The sequence below is a fragment of the Synchiropus splendidus genome, chromosome 18 (genome assembly GCF_027744825.2).
Source record: "Synchiropus splendidus isolate RoL2022-P1 chromosome 18, RoL_Sspl_1.0, whole genome shotgun sequence".
Taxonomy (NCBI): Eukaryota; Metazoa; Chordata; class Actinopteri; order Syngnathiformes; family Callionymidae; genus Synchiropus; species Synchiropus splendidus.
This window is the reverse complement of record NC_071351.1, coordinates 7916765-7933797: the sequence shown is the minus strand read 5'-3', so window position 1 is coordinate 7933797 and position 17033 is coordinate 7916765. Positions and strand designations below refer to the sequence as shown.

Below are 17033 nucleotides of genomic sequence, written 5' to 3'. Positions count from 1 at the left end.
GAGAAGGTGATGGGTTGCAGTCTGCCACCTCTTCAGGACCTGTATGCCTCCAGGAACCAGAGACGTGCAGGTCGGATCAGAGCCGACCCTTCTCACCCTGGTCATGGACTGTTTGTTCCTCTTCCCTCTGGCAGGAGGCTACGGTACATCCAGACCAGAACCTCCCATCACAGAAACAGCTTCTTCCCCTCAGACGTCAGACTGTTGAATTCGTGAACAGCCTTTGTTTATTTTATTTTATTTTATTTTATTTTATCTGTCAGCACTTTATTCCAAAACACTTTCCTAGTTGGTGGGCTCCCCACTGACCATGGCAATAAATTAAATTCTGATTCTGAAACATACAGAACTCTTGAGGCTCATTCTGAACCACCTTTATTGGCGTCTAAGTCCATCCTTTCAAGTGCAGCGAATTCAAGCATGGCGACATAACATTGCCATAGCAACTGAAGCTAAGATGGGCGATACCAATATGCAGGATCCACTCTTATAACTGCATGCATTCTTTGGCTGTCAATAGAAAGATCGCGTTCGTAAAACCCATAATCAATAGATGACAAAGCATTTAAGGGAATTTGTTTTGTTTTTAATTGATAAGCACACGTCTAAAAACGCCTAATAAAGATGAACCTGGCGCAGACTCCCTTCTGTATAGCTTTGGTTCAACCCACTTACAATATGGCGACTGCACGTTTGGAAGCGGTATTTTTCAGATAGTTTTCGTCACGTTGTGTCTCGGTAATGTCGTCTTTCAGAGGCACTTCAATGACAGACGAATGGAGGGGACTGTTCGAGAGGAGCCGCCTGGTTCCAGCCTCGAGTCAGACGGTTCGCTTGGCAGCAGACCGCCACCTGAGCCATTCCTGCGGGGTCCAGCTCACCCTCAGCCGGGTCTCAGCGCCGCACCTTCCCAAGGTTCTCTTTCACAGCACACGTCAAGCCCCGAGTACATTTATGGCCCTGTGAATGTTAGTTATTCTTGACGTTCAAGCCACTGCTGTTTGGTGCTTAGCGTACATTTCAACAAAACACAACTCAATAACCGGAATAATTCCAGTGAAATGGTGTTGAACCTTGCTGCTTCCTTGCCATACAGTCACGCCATGTTTTTGATGCCATTCTTATTCTTTTCTCCCAGATCACACTGCGTCAGTGACTTTCAAATATACTCTTCAGTAGATCAGAACAAACACAATATGAAAATCTGTGCATATTTAGTGGAGAGTATATATTGTAATCGTCTCTTCAATTTCTGACCAGGAGGATCACGACACAGAAACAAGTGTCAACTACCAGGTCCGTGCCACACTGTTCGACAGGACTCAGCAGTGCTTCTTTGGAAAGACGTGGCACAGTTCGCAGCAGAGGATGAGAAACAATAAGATTTCCTTCAATGAGGTACCATGAACGGATCCTTATTTCTAGTTGCATTACTGTTGTAATTTGCTTCATGGGAATTTTGAAAACCCTCTTGCAGCTCAAGAAACTTCTCGATCGATTGAATAGAACTTGTTTCAGTCATCTAACAGCTCCAAATGTCTTTTTATAATCTCAAAAAAGGCTAATATCCATTCAGGAGAAATTAAAAATGTCATTAATTGAGAAGAAACATGAAGCATTTAACCTTTTTTTTATGTCAGGCCTGACATTAACAGCCACTCCGTTGACCATCGTCTGCCTGATATGGATACTCTGAACATAAAGCCAAATAGATGAGGTGTTTAACAAGTTAATTCAGAGGTAGTTTGGTAAGTGTTGAGTCAATATTTAAAGACTTTTAAACACTGAACTTGAATGACCCTCTCACACTGACTTTCTGAGCCTTGTTCAAACATTTAACAGGGATTTGGGGCAGACTTTAAATGGATTGATTTTAAAGGCAACGTTTCTTTAAGGTCTCAGCTCAATAGCGCCCAACTCAGCTTTGAAGATAAATGCCCACTTGGGTCAGACTTTTAATTTTCTTTGAGTTACAGATGGAGCCTCGTATTCCTAAATTGTTTATTGAAGTGTAGGACTTTGTTTCGTGACTGGAAAGTGCAGATAAATACGACCTAACTCCGGCTGACTCAGTGAAAAGTAGTGATCGAGGTTAGACCTAAACATTGACGCTCACTCTTTAAACTCTGAATTCACATGATCTTATTTATTCTTTAACAGAGGAGATTTGAGTGAAACAATTTCCAGTATCAAATGCCAACCGTGCGGAAAAAAAAAGTCATCAAGAGTTTGGCATATGCGTGCGGCAGACAACTTCTGTAAATGATGAGCCCCAGATGGCACTTACCTTGGATTTAAGTTCTCCCGAGTGAAATAAGTGTTTTTTAGTTGCGCAGTTATTTAAAGCATCCATCATCTCGGAGCTGAATTTCGGCAAAAACACGAAGCAGCTGCTGTATGATTTACCAACACAACCAGTTTACCCTGACAAGCACAGCAAGGTTTTATACTAATAATAAAAAGCATTATAGCACACCTTTCAGAATACTGTTCACAAAGTCTTTAACAGACAAAGAAGAATGAGGTTTTATTCAGCTGAAGTTTCTTCTCTTCAACTTACAATTATTTTCAAAATCCTCTTTCTGTTAGAACAAATATTAGACAAAGGGAACAAAGGAGCAGTTTTATATCCGCAGTGTGCGATCCCCTCTCTGAAAGATGATCTTTGATGATGAAATTTTTCATTACTTCTTGGAAATTCTTGAGAGAGAGTTGAAGCGGCGCAGGGCATGACACGGACGATAGGCCGATTGGATTATCTCTGTGATGTTCGTTTCGACGTTGGAATTATTTCTTCGGTCTGGTCGGCACCGGAGGGGTCTTGAGTGCCCATGTCAGTCTGAGTGTTTTACATCTGCAGTTTCTCCCGATCCTGACTGAATCAGAGAACTGGCGGGAGAACCGTGTTTGTTTCCTGTAACTTTCCATGGCATTTCTTAACTGTTCATCATGTATATTCTGCGCTTATGAAGAGTTTACATTGGTGAAGTGGGTCTCTTCAGTTATTTGGACCAGACTTGGGAACACAATATGCCCAAAATAATCCAATTGAACAGCTTTGTACAGCTTTCTTTTAGTCAGTTAAATATATCTTTGTAATCATGCTGTTTCAGTTTACTTTTTTCCAACATAGATTCCAACATTAATCATATTGAACGACGATACCTTGTGTGTTTAATGTGTTTATTATTATTATTATTGTTATTATTATTATTATTATTGCATAACAATTTTCATGATTTCATTTTTTTCCTTCAAATGTAACAGCTATCTACTATATATCATGTCTACAGAATTTTGTCTCCTGAAAAAAATCCATAATAAAATGCATAATAACGTTGCTTGCAACTTCTACACTTGGATTTAAGATTATATTACTTTTGATTCATGCCAAATTTAGTGGAATTAATCTCACGGTTTGTCTTAACTAAGCTGCAATATTGCAGGAGGGATGTCATTCTCTTGACGCCACAGTCTTTGTGTTGCTTGTTGTTCTCAAGATGGATTCCTGCCTTGTGTTATCTTTATCTCTGTGTTTGAGGTGCACTTCATTTAAATTCCGAGTCTGTAAAGGAGACAAACCCTACCTGATGTAGCCTAAAAAACGTCTCCCAGCATCATGTTTACCGTCTCTTGCATCTCATTCAGTTATTTTTGATGCGATATCTGGGAAGCAGCTGGAGGTGCCTGCTCTTTCTCAATCAAACATCTGAAGATCTCTGTACTTCTTGGTTGGAGGCCAGTCACCCACTGGTTTATGATTGTATCAGAGCAGCGCTGCACTCCTCCACAGTCCTCAACCTGCTTGATCTGCTCTGAGTGAGGCGTTCCTATCCTTAAATATGGAGTATTTTCACCAGAGCTGTCTTCAGGCAAAATGTTTTGGATGATAACATCGTGCTTTTCAATGCTTTTCAAGACTGCCTCGAATGTGCTCCACAAAAACAAGGTTATCATTTCCATAAAATAGAAGTCGACGACTTTTTAACAAGTTTAAAAAAATGACATAAATTTAACTCGAATACAAATCACTCTGTCAATGAAATGTAATTATTTCAATGTTAAAAATCGAATTTCGTTTTTAAACTGTCCTATTATTTCTTTGTAAAATATGTATTTGCAAGTGAAAATTCAATTATTAAACTAAGACAGTGTTCTGTAAGTGGTTATGGCCTTCGTGAGAGACAACTTAGTCAATCATTGCTTGCCTGTAATGTTGTTGCAGTTGCTACTGTGTTTATCAGGTTTCGAAATGACTAAAAGAATCACAGACCTATGTTGCCTGAAAAGATTACATATCCCATTATCCCTCAGCGGCAATACTGTAAACCTCATCACATCCTATCGGGATGATAAGTGGTCCTGGTGTTGTCCGTGGTGCGACACCGGCTTATTGTGTTTTATTAGGTTTCGCTCAATATACCGTCATTCATGCTGTTTATGAGTCTGAAATCACCTGTTTGGTGTCTAGTTAATGTCAGAAGTGGGCGGTAACTCTTTCTCAATAGTTGAAGACTTTACCTTGCTGTCGCTCACAGTCACCAACTTGAATTATACATTTATTGTAGCATGTTTTATTCCATCCCTTTCCTTCCTTGCAGTCTGTAGAGGGCACTGTTGGGCCTCACACGGAACACTTCAAGGCTCTCGGAGACAGCAGGAGGCAGAGAGAAATGAGCATCTTTCTTCATTGTCTCTCACTGTGATCACTCGATTTGAACTTACTGCCTTCACAGGGAAGCAGTGGTATCTTCTTACACCGGCAACATTATTGGGCCGACAGCTGTGCTCGGGAGAAAAGGCCACATTTTGATCTTATCTTCGCCACCACTGTCTTTTTTTTTAAGGTTTACAAAGTGTTCGGTGGCACTAGACAGGTAGCAGGGGCTAGAATGAAATGGCAGTATATTTGTCTCCTTCTGTAAAGTGTGCCGATGCCATGTTTTCAATTCATTGTGCAAGCTGTAGGACTCTATTACAAGGCTGGCTCTGGATTTTCCCCAACAATTAAGCGCCGGTCTCCTTCTTGACAGTTTTTCCTGTGACTGTATTCCTGTAGCAACAAAGATAACAGCGGCTTCTGCGTGCAAGGCGATATTTGCAGAGCCAGTGTTGATGTTCATGTCACTGCTTGTGTGTGGCTTCCCATATTCCCAACAAGCCAAGGTAGTGTGCCATGGCTGAGCACGGAATGGACCCCTGCCACTGGTGAAATGAGGCATGTCCAACATGGGAGGCAAAGTCCTTGACCGATCCTGCTCGCCTGAATCTTATAAAGATATTTATCCTGGTTTTTATGAGGAATAATGTCCTTATTAATGCGGATCCCTGCAGAAGCTTGAGAATTGATGGACCTGGCAACATCTGTCTTCCAGCTAACCTCAGTGCTTCATTTTACTTTGTCCCAGCTGGCATTTCCATGCTAAAAGATATACACTTCAATTATACATGGGGACGGTGGGGCAAAGACTGCCGCCTTTCCTGAGAATTGATCAATATTTCAGCTCCGAGGGGACCAAACATCACAGAGCAGCTGCTGCTTAACAGCTTTACACGTTGGAGTGGCACACTCCATAATGCACGGCGATGCAGCATGGGCTAGTCGAAGGGAATTTAAGGACCATGAAACCCTCCTCTGGCATTAGACAAGAGGCATTGTTTGTGCGAATTAACTGTAATTCCATCGCTTTGTGTGTCATTTTGGTTGTGAATTTAAGTGTGTAAAGAGGCCGCTTGACTTTCAATATCTTCAGGCAGTTGTGACTAAACTTCCTGAAAATGCAGAGATGTTGAACAGCTTCATCTACATTAACATGGCTTGTTTTACAGTGAATAAGTGCAATGCCATCATGGCCTAGCCGCTTAGCACCGATGAATTCCTTCCTGCTTCCTCTCGGGGCTGTGAGGACCTTTGTGTGGCCTGGGCCGTTTCTGTTTTATTTGCTGTTTGGTTACTAAACTGCAGATCAATTATTAATGTTCACTTGGTGACTTGAGTTGGAAATATTTATTTGAACCGCCATTTAGCAGCAGAATTTAATTTTCATTAAGTTAATTAAATTATTTTGACCTTTTAATTCACATTAATTACTTTGTATTATTATTTTTTTATTCTGATATTGTGGGAAAATCATGCAAAAAGTCTTTTTTCTCATCAAATCCTTAGTGTTTTTCAAAAGCAGAAGGACTTTAGTCTTGCAATGCTAGTCCCTGTCATCTTGAAACTTTTTTTATAATATTTTGGTCATTTATAGTTAAGATCATTTGGGTGATGGGTGGGATATGACTGAAATTTCAAATGTTAAAACCGTGTTTATGTGGATGAAATAAATAAGTGCAGCAGCTTGGTGAATGGTAGACGACTGTATATAATGTGATATGATGCATGATGCAGCCACACAGGCTTTCTGGGCGACTGCCTGATAATAAACTGTATAAGTGGAGGGAATCGAATCAAAATGAGACAATAATTCTATGATTTAATTGTGAGGTTTATTTCTGTGGAAGAGTAATGTGGATCTGAAATAAATAAGCTATAAATGACATCACTGTCAGGCTCATTTCTTTGAGGGATTACTCATAATTGCGCTGTTTCTCCTACAATTACGGCTGTTATCGTGTCTTTGAGTGATATATTAGCTGTTCTTTATCTTCTACCTGCTCCGACTGCTGATGAGTCAGTATAGACTTTCATGCCCCACATTTCCAGCTCCCACTGAAGCCCACTTTTACACCAGCCATGATAAATATCGGCTGTCTACCTATCAATTTTGCATCTTCCTCTCCCAAAAAGCACTGAATTTACTTGGACTTGATCCTCTCTGTTCTGCTTTGAGAGGAGCTCAAGTCAGTGCAAAAGTGGTTATCATAATAACATAATTATTACTCATATTTATCCAGCTAGTGATAGTTGCAGAATAGGAATAAGTATTTTGAGAATTCAGTTCACTTGGGGTCTGTGTTGAAACAATATCTGGAGCTTTATTAATAGCCCAACTTTTCCATGCGGCTGTTCTTTGTGAAAGATTTGAGCACCTCACTTTTCACATGTATGCACAGGGGCAGTACAGATACTAAATTGCCGGAAAGGAAGCCTAAAGCCTCCGTCCTTGCCATTTGCTCTGCCTCTGCGCCATCAACACAGCTATCTTTCATCTCCTCTTCGCCACGCTCGTGACATTCATAGAATTTAACACCTGAAGGATGCAAGGTGCCGATACTTCCCTGGTCCTCTGCCATGATTTAGCGCCCCTCTCATACCCATGTTTCTTCTCCTCTATGCTGCCTGTAAAGCTGGCTGTGACTTTGAGGCGGTGCTTGTCACAGATGCTCTCCAGGTGTGATGCCTGCAACCCACTGTTTTTAAAATAATAGAGATGGAACTGAGCGACACTATATTGTTAGTTTATAGGACTTCTTATTTAAAACTCGATGCGCAGGATTTTTTTTTTTATTATTATTTACGTTATCATGAATTTTGCATCAGCTTCTGAGGCACTGCATTCTAGTCTTGCTGCCTGGCGGTTTCCACTTCCCCAAGGTTGTGATCTGTGTGCGATCTCAGGAGCCTTGGCTTAGGTGATGTCACCAAGTGTTAAATGGGAGTGAGAGGGTGTTGCCTCGCTGAAATCTGAGGACCTGTTGTCATGGTAGTCATCAAATATCCTGATTCTTGAATGTGTGATATTGTCTTGATTTTCCTAAATATCGATATTTAATGCATACATATGCTTGGATATGCTGCTGCATTTGTGATGACATTTAGGCTGGAGTTATTTATTTATTTATTTTTTCAGGCAGCGGTTTTTATTCCTCAGTGTGAAATAATGCGGGAAGTTTAACTGGACAGACGTCATAACAATGAACGTGTCATATTGTACTGCATTTGCATCCTCCTTGAAATGGTGGCTCTGATAACAATATGTTGTTGCAACAGTATTGCATTATACTGCAATGTATTGTGTCACCACTGTTGTATCGGATAAGTTAAACCTGTCAATACTCACCCCGAGTAACAAGGGGCCAACGCAACTGTCGTTCGTGCCGATGTGTTTCAGTTCGGATTTTAGGCCGTGGATGACCACGTTGAACGGTGCGAGTGCACTTCTTTGGACAGATATGGTACCCCCTATGTATGACCCCGAATATGTCGGCAAATAATGTCTTGATATTCATGACACCTGGGCATTTGCGGCCTCTTGACAAGGTCAATGGCACATAAATCGGCGTGCAATTGGTAATAGTCCTGGTTGATGTCAGTGCAGAATGACAACTTTTAGTGTGTGTTGTGAGCAAGATTTCCACAGTTAGCTTTCCAATATTCTGTTGGGTTCTGTGCACCAGTTGTATTATGGCTGAATTACCTTTAAATATCTCGTATTCATATGAACAGGTGCCCAGAGCTCTTGCTGCACTGATTCCACGCGTGCAACTCAAATACTTTCAATTCAGCGAGACACAATCGCTGCACATCCAGCTGATCTCCCTGATGGAATATTAGCATTTATGAATCACAGAGACACACTTTAATGCATTCCTCACTCATTACATTTGCATGGCGAACACACGCACATTCAGATTGGAGGCCTTTCTATTATCTAAAGCTAATGAGCTGACGCCAGTCCTTTTCTGCTCACAGCCCAAGTTGGCTAGACGCAACACCCTCATTTGCTATTTTTAATACTTCAGGAGCCAGGAGCATGCAGCCATAAATTACAGTCCAGTTTCACTGGACTGAAAATGTTCCACTCATTTGCACTTTTATTTTCCAACTCCAGATTTGTCCTAGTTGCCCATGCATCAAGTGTTTGTATTGAACTGCGGCAAGAGCAAATAGGTTTCACATTTCTGAAATAATGAGGAGTTAAGACTCATTTTTCTTCCAATTCAATTCACTCCACCTCAAAGGCAACAAGTCATGAATCTTGCTCAATGGCCTGACGCTGGAGGTTGACTGCACGTCCCGCTTTTGACCAGCTGGAGCTGTGATTACTCAATAAAGCTATAAGTGATTCAATTATTTTGGGATTCAAAGTGATGGCTCTTTTATAATCGCAGTGGAAGGCGTGACAAAGCTGCCGTCGCTTCTTCTTTCTCACCGCAACTATTATGTTTAAAGGTTACTCCTTTGTTTGAGCCGTGCAACTTTGTGGAAGAAGGTTGAGTGTAAATCTGCAGCTCGTCTTTTGATTTACTTTGACCTTTGCTTTGTCCATTTCTGTCGTGCTTTCTCTTATAGACCCTGGGCTCTTTATCATCAGGCTTGGCTGGCTGAAGTTATGCAACAGTAAAGTTTTTTTTTTTTTTTTTTTTACATGTCACCGAAGAAGTACATGTGTTAACGCTTTACTGGAGATATATCCGCTTGAATAGTCTCATGTAAAGTGTGATTTAAGCCCCCAAGTATCCCAAGGTTCGTGTCTTTGTTTCCTCAACGTGTTTCTCAGGTTAAGAATCGCCACTGTGTGCCTGAACATCTTTGAACTGAAAGTGGTGGTAGTTCATGTCCTTGATCTTTTTTTCTCTCCAGACATCATCATGTTCTACTTTCATAGTTTTGAAAAATAAGATGCCTTGTTGAGCCCAGGGACCAATAGATCACAGAGAATTTGTGACTCTCTTTCTTATGTTCGGGCTTTTGTGCTTGTAAATCAGTGTGGCGGAGCTGTGGGCTATTATTTCCTGTTTGAATAGCAAATCAGTCGGAACGCTCCGCACCTCCCCGGCAACTGTGTTCGACCTCAGACAAATCATAAAGGACCTCGACTGGAAATGTGAGGGGATGCAAATAAGTGATGAGGCGTGCTGCTGACTGATGTGTCTGCCATCAATGCATTGGTGATGGTTCGTGATGAGGCTTTATTTTCAGTGTTCAGTTGGTGGCGCTGTCGGTTTAGATTGAAATGTTTTAGATTTTAAAAGAGATCTAGTATATATATATATATATATAATATACTTACTCTGTTTTCTCTTTTCTCTCTCTCTCTCTCTCTCTCTCTCTCTCTCTCTATATATATATATATATATATATATATATATATATATATATATATATATATAAAAGTTGTGGTTGAGTCAGTGTTTCTTTAGTCTCAGTATGATTTAGATCACAGACTTCTGAACAATCTGTCAGCTTGTGTGTGTGTGATGACATCAATAAAAGCCCTGCCACACTCTAAAATATCGGCAGAAATAGAATGAACAATGCTGCGATTTCTTTCCTCTTTCGAGGTGCTGTACTTCCATACGTCCCTGCGGATGCCGAGCACAGTGGTTGTTCTGGAGTTAGTTGCCTTGTCACTCAAGCCAGACAGCTCCCAGCAGGCTCTGGGGCAAGGCTTCACCGTCTTGGAGCTTTTTAGCAGCAAGGCTGAAGCACCGGCTGCTGAGGAAAACAGAAGGTGATTCGCTTTTCTTCTCTAAATAATCCCTCGAGAATTTCAGGAAGCTCGTGGGTAGTCAAAGCTTGTCCTGACAACAGCTATATTGGTATTATGATAAAACAAATGAATGCATGTTTGATGACTGAAAGTTAACTTTTTGTTGGGATATTTTGCCTTCAGGTTGGTGCTGCACCACGGGTCACCAAGAAGCCTTCTTCATCCTCTTCTGAAGGACATAGCTGACTGCAAGTATTTTTAAATAGTCAATATTCAACTATATTAATTTTGTTGTTTGGTTGGAAGCACGTTTTTCAGGTGTCTTGAAAACATGTTCATCCAATCTTTCCTGAAAACCAACCTCATAAAGAACTTCTCATGGATCACATCATTTACAACCAGGTTGGATTTTTGGGTTCAATCGGAGCAAACAAATCCCCTGAAATATTAAGTTGGTGAAAAGCTGTGGGCGCTCCACGGTGGTCTAAATGTCTCCACTTGGCGTACAACCAGGGCGATGAATTACAAAACACCCCAGCGCCTCATGGTATGAATAACAGTGAGTCCAGCGAGAGCCAGAGTTCCTGTCTGGGCTATCATGTCACATAAATATTAGAAAACTCTCTCAAACCGACTCTTAAGCTCGCTGAATTATTCAGCACCTGCTTGTTGTTAAGTTGAACCTCGATGTTCCTCTTTTTTCGCTCCAGTTTCTTATATGACGCAGACTTGTTCAGCTGCCGACTTCTATGGAAATGGTTTGAAAATGCATTTGTTAAGTGAAGCCTTCGTTGTGTCTTTAAAGGGAATTAAATAACTTGCAGCAGTCACTCCAAAATGTTTTAACAGGGAAAAAGGCACTCAAGGCTGAAATGCTCCCAATTCATGACAATTCAGTCCAACATTATATCGTAATAAACCTTACAATAGCTTTCTTCAGTCTCTGATGAAGGACACGGGGAGCTCCTCTTGACAGCCGTGTCGAAGCGTTTCGCTTTGTCACAGGCTCTTATCTATTCATGTGAAGTGAACAAGTGAAGCCGAAACGTCCCTGACAGTCAGTGAGCCTTAAACAATATTAATAAACGGTGCAAACACGCCGTCATCGAAAGGTGGTTTTTAGAAAGACATGCGACTGGCTTGATGTCAGTTTGGCGTCTTAAATAATGATGTGGAATCAGACCCAATGAGATACATTGAAAGCTTCATTTTTAATTGAAATATTGGTATGCCATTGATGGTTTTAGTCATCCTAGTCTCTTAAAATGACTCGATATCATATCCTACTGCTGACATTTTAGGCACGCATGCAAACAGTGTCCTGTCATTTAAACAAATAGACATATTTTCCTGCGAGAGGCCAGTAATGGAATGCAATCCTCTGGAGTACATAGGTAGGTCAGTAGCTTGTCTGCTGTTTACAGCCTAGAATGTGATGTTTCTTATTATTGTACTCCACTGAGATGTGTGACGGATGCTTGAACTGCATGCAATAACTCCATATGTCCTTCCTCGCTGTAAGTCACACGACCAGTTAAATGGCTAACGTTTCTCAGGTAAGGGAGGTACAGTTTTAATTCCAGTGGAGGCATGAAGGGGAGGCACACGCTGCTGTGCAGTTATATGTTCTTTATAAATTGAAATGTGGTTCAGATGTTTGTTGATCTCGAGTGAAGAACTCATGAGTCCACAAGCAAAGTTGCAGGCAGCGTGGTGTTCTTGTCGGGTTTCCAAATCACTTCATCGGGGTGCTGTCTGGGGAAACTGTTTTATCATTGAGCTCCTCAAACAATGACAGATGAGGGAGGACCAGCCTGTCCAGCATCCTCGTCTGATGAGTCCTGAGGGTGTGTCGCAGTTCTTCTCCGTGGGGTCCTTGGCACCATATGTTGATGTTTTCCCCACCGCTCTGGAACGCTCCCAAGCTCAGCTTAAACATGTAGTTCAGATTCGCACGCAATTTATCCCCGCAGGACCCGGGGATGGTTGGAGCGGTGCCACTCTGGTTCTCCATCTCCGCCACCTCGGGCCCTCAAAACCTGGTCAACCGCAAGGCTGAGAGGAGAAAGGTAGTGGCTGAAGTGAAAGTCAAGCCTGGCCATCTGGTCAAATTTAAATCCTGAAAGACACTCATTCGCTTCTGGGAAGTCAAACATAACTATCAAAACGAAACAGATGACTTGAATTTCCCTGAGTCGCAGTTTACTTTTGTTTGGTTTTAATTACATTGAAATATACGCCACGTCGCTCCGTTTCTTTCCCACCAACTGTCTCCCAAATCCGCCCTTGTGTGAGGCTGAGCATCTTGCCGGATTCATCCCCAGTTTCCTCGTTTCACATCTCTTGCCAAGTTCCTTCTCAGCCGACTCCGAGGTACCACAGAACTGCTGTAAGGAAATTTTGGGGTAGCTTTCTAATCTATGCACAGCATCTGACTGGAACCCACTGTGGATGCATAATGAATAACAAGAAATAAAAGATGAAAAAGTAGCAGACACCTGGACACCATCTGTGTCAAGTAAACTTCTGTTTGATTCCTCCCTCCATTTCACTCCTTTCATATCTATCCTACTTTTTCCGCCTCAATGATAAGAACCTCTTTTTTTTTCTGCTGGACCAGAAAGTGTTTCAGTTAAGTTTGATGCAAAGTCAGACGCTTCCACTTAAATTATTCTCATGTGGTTTGCAGCCATTTGGACGATTGTTGTTAAAATTTAATGGAGCTTCTCTTCCATTCCGTAACAAGTTATACCTTGTAAATACATGGACTAAAATATGATCCTCTCCAACAGTATGGCAGGACTTAGAATGCTACTAAGGAAGATGATGAGAGACGACATTATGCATGTTAAGATGCGATTGTAAATACAATAATAATGAATATTATTGCGAAGCTGCAGCGACAAACAAATTACCACATTCCAGGAGAGTTCTGACTTGCTTGGGAAAAGTTTCATTATTATTTTTCTGCCCTCAGAACTCATTTAGACAGATTTTATTGAAGTTAGATTGGAGTGTAGACGTACTTTTAATGTTACCAAAGGCTGATTTTATTGGGGTGAGCTCATAAATGAGCTGCCTCTCGACCTTTTCTGTTTGTTTCTTACTGCATTTATTGCTGGCTATCGCCATCACTACGCTTCAACACCCATCCATGGCTCTCCTCACAGGCTGAACTGACTTATCGATGGCTTTGTTTATGTTCCAGCGCTAATTCGCGCATGCACCGTGTTCTCTTATTTGTTACAGCACCTCTGCAGTTCTGGTATATGTACTGCATCCATTCTAATAGTTTCCAGTGACTTCGTGCGGACGGCAGAAATGGTGTTGTTTGTATGGAGCAGCACAGATAATGTGCGTCTCCGTGTGGATGTAGACTTTGTATGTTCCATTTATGGGCTAAAATGAAGATTAATGTTTTTAAATGTTGAAATCACCAGGTGTTCACCGTGACTTTGAAGTGATATTACTTGTTCTGGCACAATGGCACGGTGAAAAATGGCGACGCCTCCATGTCATCTTGTCAGGTGACTCACTGCCACAGTCAAATTATTACTCCTCCATCCCCCAGTGAGAAGGGCCATCACTCTTTGTAAGAAATCCTGATGATGTTTGTGTGTAATCTACCATGTATAATGCATATTGCACTGAAAGTGCATGTTAATGAGGAGCCATGATGGATCATCTAAAACAAAACATTTCATTTGTCTTAACAGACAGTATTCTTCTGAAGACCGTCGACGGAGCTCATTTGGATTGTGGCGTGAAAGGCCATCCTGCGCTGCTGTCTGTGATGCATCTCCTACCGGAGAACGTCCTTGTGTCCGGAGGAGAGGGCATCCCTGGTGTTGTGGAGTCTCCCTCAGGTGAGCCTTCAACACATCTGAGGAGGTGTCGATGGATGCGAAGCTGGACGGTACATTGGTGCTATGTGAAAACCCTTGTCCCGAAAAGCCAGGATTGATTTACCACGCTCTGGAGGCTCTTGTCATTACAGTGCTGTAGAAGCTCTTAAGACCATTTATGATCCGATAGAGATCTATCTTGTCTATGTTGGAGGTCACGTCCCACCCCCATCATGAAACGTTAACTTGGTGAGATCGCCTGCTGTGGTGAGAATGATGAACCTAGTTTCAATTTGAGAGCCAAATCCTCTGTCGCACGACTTTAGCTGATCGTTCTTTCCACTGCTCCTTGTTTATAAATAGCTTTGCTTCCCCTTTTCAAAGTTACTGTGGCCTATCTGAAACTGTCAACATGCCTGGTATCCGGTAATTCCATTCAGGGTCTTATTGTGGTAATTTTTTGGATGCTATGGAAAGTTCCAAACGTCCGTTGTACTTAAGAAGTATATTTCTAGGAAGGAATGTAATGAAGTCTGACTGTGCAAAGCTATAATGATTGGGAGTCAGTGGGAGGTATGGGAGCTGGCTAATCCTCTTCATGTTCTGGGGCTGTGAGCAGCAGAGACCTAAGCTGCCTTTTAACACAGCCACCGCCTTGATATTCAGCCCACATTTAGAATGGTCCAAGACTGTTCTCCAGAGACAAGGGCTGCAATTAAAAGCTTGATGGAGACTTTTGTGAAAGGAATTCACGCTGGCTGTTTGTGTGTCCAGACACGGTGATTGTGGACATCAGCAGTAATGGGAATATTTCAATTGAAACACTGTAATATGATTCGGAGATGAGCACATGGAAATGCAAATTGAGAGGAACAGTAACTGGATTTTGAAACACACTGTCCAAGAGGAAAGACAACTGCAGCAAGGAAAGGTGCTGGCCCTTTTATATAGAGAACCAGACTTGTAGAAGATAAAAGACTAGCAGATGTGGTCGAAGTATGGCCCCTTGTCTGCCTTCACATGACCCTCATGAAGTCAGATGAAATTTACAAAAGGTATTACACTTTTTTAAGAGAATTTATTGCTATTTCAATTCCAAAAATAACTACTGTTTTGATTCCCATTCTGTTGTCCTTCCCCATAGCTAGTCGGAATTATCCAAAAATGTTTTTTCTTCAAAAGAATCAAATTTGGCAATATTTCTTTTCCCTCAAAAGAAAAAAAAATAACGTGAAAAATACCCCATTAAAGGTGCATTTGTCATTTATATTGAGAATGTTTACTTAAAATGAAAATTGTTGAACATGCTGTAGTCAAAAAACAGTTTTTCTTCTGTCCATCTGGATTGACCCCACAAAGGTCACGGCATTTAGCCCCTTGGGGAAATTGAATGCCCATCACTGGGTTAGGTAGATTTCTCCATTTGTGATGATGTTTGCTGATGATATTGTTATCTGCAGTGTGATGTAGTAAATGCTCGCAATGTGATAATTTTTGGTGTCAACATTACTTTGAAATCTAGAATTTATATATAAAATGTGTTGTATGTTTACCCACAATATGGACATCAACAAATGACTCATAAAATGAATTTGAAATGCTGTATGTTTTTATTGCCACGCTCATTCATAATGACAGATGGTGATTTGAATAATGTGCCCCCCAACATCCCATCAGAACTGTGAAGAACCAAAACAACATTAAGGAACCAGTGGGGATTCTCTTAAAAGGCTTTGCTGTGCTGAAACTAAAATAAGTATGGAAGAGAACACGTGCATGTCATGGCTCACGTTTGTTTATATTCTCGCCAGGAGATTCTCTGTCAAGACCTCAGCTGCTCAAGATGACGGCCTTCAGCCTGAGCAGACTGACCATCTCTCTCCAGCCGTCCTTGGAGAAGTTTGAAAGTCAGCTGCTGCAGCTTGTCAATACTGACTGCCAAAACACGGTAAACGCACGTCTCCGCTGTTTCAGGTTTGACGGAGGAAGGTAGCTTAGAATCACTTTTACAGGGCTAAAAAACTCCCCATGGTGGGCACATCTAATGTACACACCTCCACAACACGGTACTATTGTGCGGTACGATTTATTAACACTATAATCCAATGTTTTACAATGAACATTTCCTAGTTTCTTTTGGATCCTATTTCCTAAAGGCTTCCTCCTGTGTCTGACTGTGTGCCGAGCTCTCAGTTCATTTTGAGTTCAGAAGTTTGATTCCAACGGGTCTCAGTAGGATTGATATCAAGGTTGTATTTTATAGCCAATAATTTACCGTTCCTCATGGGAATATGTTAACAATATCCACCTAATGTGTCCCTCTATATTGGCTGCTGTTAATAGCTGCTTGAGGTGTGTGCTGTTAATAATGAAGGCCTTCATGTCGAATTGAAAGTAGGCCACAACATTGTCTTCCTCTGTCACCGTGAGGTAAATAATGTTCTTGCATGAATCACTTTCTTCTTTTAGTTTTCACACTTTTTTTTTTTTATTCAGAGCGGTTCTGTGCTTTCACAACCAGCGTAGCTTTGTGTAAATTAGCAAAGTGCTCTGCACTTTTCGAACTTGGTTCAGACGACAACAGTGTTTCACGTTGGTGAGAGGTGCTAATAAATGCAGATGTCAGCCTGATGATCACAGCTTTTAATTAGAAGGTGTCAACGGAAAATGAATACGCACGCTTGAGGAGTGAACGTCGTAGTGCGCGTGACCTTTAAATGTGTAACTCCAGCAAGATAAGACTCCTCAAGCTTCAACAGAGATTTCCGAGTCGGGTCCTATACATGGTAGGTTCAAAGAAGAATGTGTA

The 17033-nt window shown here is 41.4% G+C and overlaps 1 protein-coding gene across 6 annotated transcripts in view; it reads left to right on the top strand.

Moving 5' to 3' along the window:
* Positions 1-693: 693 nt before the first annotated feature.
* Positions 694-17033, top strand: part of nphp4 (nephronophthisis 4) — a 68049-nt gene continuing 51709 nt past the window's right edge. For 3 of the 6 annotated variants that reach the window (XM_053848809.1, XM_053848808.1, XM_053848806.1), the window contains exons 1-6: positions 694-915; positions 1261-1398; positions 10231-10400; positions 10563-10625; positions 14094-14245; positions 16036-16172. In XM_053848809.1, coding sequence (XP_053704784.1) covers positions 742-915; positions 1261-1398; positions 10231-10400; positions 10563-10625; positions 14094-14245; positions 16036-16172 — 834 coding nt within the window. In that variant the 5' untranslated portion in view covers positions 694-741. Of the gene's footprint in view, positions 916-1260; positions 1399-1640; positions 1749-10230; positions 10401-10562; positions 10626-14093; positions 14246-16035; positions 16173-17033 lie in introns of those variants that run through there. The other 3 variants (XM_053848810.1, XM_053848811.1, XM_053848812.1) reach the window with 3 other exon arrangements.